Source organism: Myotis myotis, unplaced genomic scaffold (assembly GCF_014108235.1).
Source record: "Myotis myotis isolate mMyoMyo1 unplaced genomic scaffold, mMyoMyo1.p scaffold_m19_p_30, whole genome shotgun sequence".
Lineage (NCBI taxonomy): Eukaryota > Metazoa > Chordata > Mammalia > Chiroptera > Vespertilionidae > Myotis > Myotis myotis.
The window spans coordinates 2,593,370-2,601,011 of NW_023416336.1; the positions used below are offsets into that span (position 1 = coordinate 2,593,370).

Sequence of the window (7,642 nt, forward strand, 5' to 3'; positions counted from 1 at the left end):
TCCTGATGAGAACAAGAAGCCTGCCCCCTGGCAGATGGCTGCATGGTCTTCTGTCTTCTGCCCCAGCTTGAGAGATTTAAGAGTTCCAGAATTAATCTAGAGAATCTGGCTGACTTGGAAAACTTGGTTCAGAGACGAAGAGAAAAGCGATTGAAACGCAGAGTCCCCCCCAGGACACCTGAGCCCGTGGTTAAGGTGGGTGAGAAGTCGGACGGGGGTGGGGAGTAGGGCTTGAGTTCTGAGGAAGAGCTTCCGCACCCGTGGGAGGGCTTGGGGAAGAGGGGGCACTGCCAGCCACGCCTGAGTGGCAGTGACTGCCCAGCTGCACAGACTGAGGGGGAGCCCTGCCTGTGCTCTGGAGTCTGAGGTCAGGGGGAGGCCGGGTCTGCCCCCCGAGCCCCTGGGGGCTGCGGCCATCGTGCTGTTCCCTTGCTTGTGGCCACATCACCCGACGTCCGCCTCATGTCCACATGGCCTTCTCCCTGTGCATGGCTCTGCTCCCAATGTCCCCTTTCTGTAAGGACACCAGTTACACTGGCTTAGGGCCCACCTGCACCCTGAGCCCTCACCTGCACGACAGCTGCAGTGACGGTTACAGATAAGGTCACATCTGAGGTTCTGGGGGACAGGACTTCCAACATATGAACTGGGGGTGCGGAGCACAAGTCAACCCATAACCCCCACCCACCCCACCAGCTATCTGGCCAGAATCTACTGAGATAAGTTTTTGAAAACCTGTCATTTGTACAAGCCAAGTGCCTCTGTGGGGACCACTTGGTGTGACCAGTGAAGCGGTGGTGTCCCTGCAGCCTGCAGCGTGCAATTGACTTGCTCTTGGCCCTGACTCACCAGCCCCAGGCCCAGCCCCAGGCCCAACCAGGGCCCGTGGATCTCGAGGCGTTCCTGAAGGCAGCGGCTGAGAACCAGGAGGCCCTGATTGACAAGTACCTGGCGGACGGAGGGGACCCCGATGCCCACGACAAGGTAGCGAGGGAGGCGAATTGGAGAGCAGCTCAGCAGCTGCAGGAGTGCCATCGGGGTGCTCCAGTCCAGCCTAGGGGACCACAGGCTTTTCCGTATGGGACACAAATCCCAGGGGCCCCCTGAGCCGGGAGGGAGGGGCTCTTTGCATGATTAAGGAGCAGGTAGCTCTCTCTGCAGGGCACCAACTCTGGGAATGGGGTGGGGGTGGGAGTGGGACTCTAGAGGTGGCCCTGTTCCCCCAGCTTCCCCTCCCGTCTCCACCACCAGCTCCACCGCAGGGCCTTGCACTGGGCCTGCCTGAAGGGCCACAGCCAGCTTGTGAACAAGCTGCTGGAGGCAGGGGCCGCTGTGGACACGCGTGACTTGGTGAGAATCGGGGGAGGCTCCCCTCCCGGCAGAGGCTGAGCCCGGCGTGCGGTGCCTCACACTTCAGCGCTTTTGTTTTGCAGCTGGACAGGACACCTGTGTTCTGGGCCTGCCGTGGAGGACACCTGGACATCCTCAAACAGCTGCTTAACCACGGAGCCCAGGTCAACGCACGGGACAAGGTGAGGGCACGCCAGAGGGCGGCCTGTTGGGGCTGACTTCCTGGAGGAAGCACAGCCCTGGGGTGGGGGCGAAGCCTGCCCCTCAGGAGTGACGCTGTCCCTCGTGCCCTTAGATCTGGAGCACCCCCCTGCACGTGGCCGTGCGCACGGGGCACTGCGAGTGCCTGGAGCACCTCATCGCGTGCGGGGCCCACATTGACGCGCAGGACAAGGTCGGCGCTGGTTTGGGGCAGCTCCGGCTCAGGCAGGAGGAGGATGTCCCCTTTTTGAGGATACGTTTACTAAAGCTGGGGACAGTGAAACGAGGGCTTAGGGTAGAAGCAGCAACCGGGGAACGCCGAGGTGGGGCTGCTCTAGCACCCTGGGAAGTCAGAGAGCAGGGGACCTTGGGGACAGATTCGGGGGTGAGTCAGGTAAGAGCTGCTGCTGCCCACTGCTCCCCCGGTTGCACATCTAGCGGGGTCCCTGCGAGTCTAGGAGATGCGTTCCTGTCGGGGAGAGCACCGATGCCCCCCTTCTCGACAGGAAGGAGACACAGCTCTGCACGAGGCTGTGCGACACGGCCACTACAGAGCCATGAAGATGCTGCTACTCTACGGAGCCCAGCTGGGCGTGCGGAACCAGGCGAGTCCCAGCAGGCCCCGCACCCAGGAAGGCAGGGGGGGGCGCTAAGGGGAAAGGACTGACCCAGCCACCTTGTTCCCAGGCTTCAGCGACCCCCGTGCAGCTGGCCCGCGACTGGCAGCGGGCCATCCGGGAGGCTCTGCAGGCCTACCAAGGGCATCCCCGCAGCCGGTGCTGACGACAGCCGCCCGCCGCCGCCCAGCCACCATCCCCGTTCTCCCCATCACGTGTCTGCCGTGCTGACCTCAGGCCTCCAGGGCAGGCAGTCCTGTCAGCTCAGCCCGGCCGCAGGCAGAGGAGCAGCTGCCCGAGGGCCCGAGCCAGGACAGGCTGAAGCAGGACCCGGAGGCCCAGACGGGACAGTGGAGCTGGGAGCTCGGACGGCCACGAAGCCGAGGAAGCTCAGCCTCCAGCTCCCAGGGCTGCGCTCCGAGGAGACTGCTCGTGCCCCTCCCTCCCGCGGGCATTTCCTGCCGGGTGGGAATTTCGCAGCTGCCAGTGCCCGTGGGTGGGTCTCTCAGCGACTCCGCTCCTGTCAGCAGGTGTCTGGAGTGGCTCTGGTGTCTGGACGGGGCTGCTCAGCAGGTCTGAGGCCCCATAGCAGAAGTCCAGTGCCAGCCTGGTTGCCACAGGAGCCCCAAGACTGAGGAGCTGGAGCCAGTACTGAGAGAACCTGCGCCCGCTGTCTAAAGGCTGCGGTCAGGCCTGCCCGCTGCTCTGCAGGGGTCAGCTGGTAGCTCTCCTGGTGACGGCGAAGCGCCTGGGTGCTGGGGTTGCTTGTGGCCCACTCAGCTTTTGGGGCGGTGGCCCGTAACCCTCCTTTGCCTCAGGTGCTAATGCTGCCCTGGCACTGGAGCTCTTATACGTACCCTGCAGCTGTCGCCTCTGCCACCTCCGCAGGGCACCGCGGGTTCTGAGCACCGCCGTGAAGGGACGCAGAGGAGCACGCCTGCCCTGCGCTGGCTGGCGCACGTTTAGGGCCCAACTCCACACACTCTCCAAATGGACCCTCCCCTTCCACTGTCCCTGGCACTTCCAGTTGTGCTGGTGTGGACGTGCTCCTGGCAGGGCTGGGTCTTCAGTGCCAGGAAGTGAGCCTTGAGGAGCTCAGCCCTGACCCGAGAGCTGTAGGCCGAGGGGCAGCTCCAAGGTGAAGGGCCGGCCTCCCTCCCACATGTGCGGCACCTGGGCAGACACTGTGCCAAGCAGTTACTTCTAAGCTGGTGGCCTTCTCAGGCCAAGACCAAGGCTCTTCTTATTGTGTGAAAAAGCCGACTAGAGCCCACACCTTCCCTTCCCTTGGCGGCCCCTGCCCTGGGGGACAGAGCCAGCACTCACCAGATGCTGGGGCCATGGGAGGAGCAGGGACTCTAGTCCACGGAGAAGACGACTCCCCACCCAGAAAACGGGGACACTTAAGTGACAGACAACAGTACCTTTTTATACGCGTCAATATGTTCATTAAAATAGGCTGGTCATCCATCCGGTCTAGTGTGTGCTGGGCTGGAAGCAGCGAGGCCATCAGGCCCTGGGCCAGCCTGTTAACCACGCCACAGTGGACCGCGAGGTAGGCCCCATGCACACTGGGCAGTCTGGGCCCTTGGCCATCATGCTCAAGGCATCTCTACTCATGGATGGACAGGTTCAAAAAGCAGTGGTTCTCAGCCTTTGGCTGCTTATTAGAATCACAGGGAAAGCTTTAGAAGTCCTAATATCCAGACAACTCAATCAGAGTCCCTGGGTGGGACCCAGATGTTAGCATTGTCATGCAGACCACACACTGGTCCATGCAGGAAATCCTAAAGAACCCACAAAACCTCCTAGAATAAGAGTTCGGCAAGATCTCGGGATGTAAGGTAAACATACAAAACCCTATTTCCACATATTAACAAGGACCATGTGATCACCACAATGAAAACCTAAGTACTGCCCTGGCCGGTGGCTCGGCTGGTTGGAGTGTCCTATACACCCAAAGGTTACAGTTCGATTCCCGGTCTGGGCACCTACCTAGGTTGCAGTTTTCATTCCTAGTCGGGACACATACAGGAGGCAACCAATCAATATTTCTCTCTTTCCCTCTCTTTCAAATCAATAAGTATGTCCTCAGGTGAATATTAAAAAATAAAATCAATAAACCATACCCTTGGTGAGGATAAAAGAAAGTACCATTTACAATTGCTTCTAAAAATAAAGTACTTAATTGTAAATATAACAAAATACATAAGGACTTATATGCCAAAAGCTACAAAACACTAATGAATGAAACCAACCAAGAGTTAAATGGAGACTTACGGTGTTCATGGACTACGAGATGGAACACAGCAATGATTTCAATTCTCCCCGAATTGATATACAGATTTAATGCAGTTCCTGCCAAAACCCCAGGAAGATATTTTATAAAGGTAGATAAGATTATTTTTAAACTTATAGCTAAATCAATTTTGAGAAAGAATAAAGTGGAAGGAGTCTACCAGATTTCAGAACTCATTACAGGCATACGTCGGAGATAGCAAAGGTTTGGTTCCACACTGCAGTAAAGTGAACTGTAACCTTGATGGTGGAAGGTCTGGCCTTCCATTTGTCGGCCATGCAGCACCTGTGGCGAGCAATAAGATGAAGCGCAATAAAACGAGGTGTGTCTGTGTGCAGTCTCCGGAATCAGTGTGGTACTGATAGACACACAGATCAACAGTACAGAATACACAATCCAGAAATAGGCACAATATGCCCAAGTGACTTTCTACAATGATGCAAGGTTTAACCAGTTAACTGCCACGGTATTTTGAATTTAATTTAAAAAGGTCCGCTGCTTGAGTCGATAGACACTTATGGTGCACGAATGGTTAATTCATGAAGGAGAGACAAAGGTGCTGGAGCAACTGGACATCTATAGGCTAAAAAAAGTTACCAGGCAGACAACTAACAAAAAAGGATTCCTGGTCAACGTCCACACACACACCTGAGATCCGCACACGAGACACTGAGGGTGGGTGTCCCACAGCGAGGGGAGGCAGGATGGGGAGGACGGGGAGGGGCCACAGATGCAGTCGGCACCCACCATGGCCCCAGCTGATTCAAGAACGGGAAGGAGTCGGGCTGCTCCCCTCACGAAACGGCAGAGGGCAGAGGCCACGCTGCCACCTGAGTGGGTGACAGAGCGGAGGTGAGGTACGGCCATGTGGCAGCCGCACTCAAACCTGCCCGCCCCCACCTGCTGCAGCCCAGCTCACCCGGGAGTGGAGGAGCCAGGGGCAGCCCAAAGGGTGGAATGGGCACAAGTGACATTCCCGCCTGAGCAGCAGGCTCCCACTACAGCTAACCTGGGCTGCGACCTGGCACAGCAGTGTCGCAGCTGCAGCAGACCGGTGGTCACCATTACTAGCAAGAAGGCAAAACTTCAGACTTGTGAACCCGCCTCCCCCCACCCTTACCACCCATCATGGTGGAACCTGGTGTGGAGACACCTCAGATGGCAGCCTCTGGTTACAAAGAGGCAGCACTGGGGACTCACAGGCCTGGAGCCCAATAGCCCATCACAGGATGGTACCGAGACTGAGGAAACCCAGACACGGAGGGGACACCAAACTCCTTGGCAGGCAACACTGCCCCGAGGTCCCAGGAGCCAGTAGAGCGGTAAGAGACCGAAAACTTGCAATATAGCGCCATCTAGTGGAAAACAAGAGAAAGACCTATACTTACCGCCCTGCAGAATTGTGAGCAAAACAGTACCTAGGAGTTCACCGACTGGCGTGCCCAGGCAGAGAACAACCAACCCATCAAGCACCATGAATAACCACAGCGACAAGGTAGCTCAGAAAGAAAAGTCTCTAGAAACAAACTCCAAGACAACTGAAGACTATAATTTAAATGACAGAATTCGATTGCAATTATGAAAAAAACTCAGGCAGTTCAATGAGCCAAGGAACAAAATCTACAAATGAAAGAACTTTATCAGAGAGACGGAAACTATAAAAAGAAACAAAACAGAAATTCTGGAGCTGAAGAATGAATCAGAAAGATGGGAAAGAGCAGACCACATGGAAGACAGAATTGGGGAGCTCAACGATAGAAATCTAGAAATGGCTCCGGTGGCAGAGAACTGAGTGTGAAACAATGAAAGAACCTCCTGCCTCCATTAGAGAGCGACAAGGGCACTGGGAATACCAGAGGAGAGACGAGCAGAGGGAACAGGCTGATTCAACCAAATAACTGAGGAGAACTCACCAAACCTATCAAAGGGCTGGACCCTCAAATTCAAGAAGCGAACAGAGCTCATGTTGTCTTTAATGTGAATATTCTGCCCTGCTGCCTTTCTATCCTGTTACAAACCCACTGCACTGGCTCTCCCTCCTGGGAGCACACCGTGCCTCTCCCTGCCACCTTCCCACCCCCCACCCCCCACCCCGCTCCTTACCATTAGTTCCTCACTCCCAAGCTCCACCGGCCCTGCCTTTACCTCTATAATTGTTTCTTAAGCCCATTTCTTCTAGGAATTACTTTTTCTACCTCTGCACGTTACCCAGTAAATGTACTCTTACAAAAAAAACCCCCAACTTAGTTGAGATATAATTTGCATGCGGTTACAATGCACCATTTTCAGAATACATGAGTTTTGACAAATGTATATTCCCATGTAATTACAACCACAAAACAAAAACAACAAAAAAAACAGAACATCTTCCAAACTGCGCTCCCACACCCCTTTGCAGTCACCCACCAGCCCTCAGGCCCCAGCGGGGGGCTTGTTTCCTGTCACTCTAGGTTACTCTTTTTTAAAAAAAAACTGTATTTGTATTGAATTCAGGTGAGGGAGAGCGGAGGGGGAGGGAGAGGAACATTAATGGTGAGAGAGAATCATTGATCAGCTGCCTCCTGCAAGCCCCCTACTGGGCATCGAGCCTGCAACTCAGGCATGTGCCCTGACCAGGAATCGAACCGTGACCTCCTAGGTCACCAACCACTGAGCTACGCCGGCCAGGCACTATAGGCTACTTTTGCCTCTTCTGGAATTTCATATAAATGGAATCATACAGGAGGGAAAAAAAGAAGCTAACAGAACGCCTAATTGTGTCAATGCAAAAACACCTTCAGGACACCTTATTAAAACTGTCAGAAGTTAATGACAAAAAAAAAAAAATTCCAGGGGGGAAAAAGATTGTAACCTACAAACCAGGAGAGAATGGAGTAAAATATTTAAAATATTGAGACAGAACCTGGCTATGATGATCACCTGAACACTGCCTCCTTGTCATTCCTTCTTCGCCAACTCTGTCCACATCTTTGGGAACCCCTGGATCCCAACATCTGGTGACCGAACAGAGACCCTTAGTTCTTTACAGGACCCCTCACCAGCTCTGTTAATTTACAAACAAATTATCTATACCAAAAATAGGGATATGTCTTCTGGCACTACTGTTAAATCCTTATTAAGAAGTAGATGAGGAGAAACCAAGATGGCGGCATAGGTTAACGCCGGAGATTGCTGC

At 54.7% G+C, this 7,642-nt stretch overlaps 1 protein-coding gene across 2 annotated transcripts in view; it reads left to right on the top strand.

The window, feature by feature from the left end:
• The window catches only part of ANKRD23 (ankyrin repeat domain 23), an 8,725-nt gene extending 1,400 nt beyond the window's left edge, over positions 1 to 7,325 (top strand). The window contains exons 3-9 of one of the 2 annotated variants that reach the window (XM_036302245.1): positions 67 to 195; positions 853 to 984; positions 1,252 to 1,350; positions 1,434 to 1,532; positions 1,646 to 1,744; positions 2,058 to 2,156; positions 2,239 to 7,325. In XM_036302245.1, coding sequence (XP_036158138.1) covers positions 67 to 195; positions 853 to 984; positions 1,252 to 1,350; positions 1,434 to 1,532; positions 1,646 to 1,744; positions 2,058 to 2,156; positions 2,239 to 2,334 — 753 coding nt within the window. In that variant the 3' untranslated portion in view covers positions 2,335 to 7,325. Of the gene's footprint in view, positions 1 to 66; positions 196 to 809; positions 985 to 1,226; positions 1,351 to 1,433; positions 1,533 to 1,645; positions 2,157 to 2,238 lie in introns of both variants that reach the window. The other variant, XM_036302246.1, reaches the window with a different exon arrangement.
• The last annotated feature ends 317 nt before the right edge of the window (positions 7,326 to 7,642 follow it).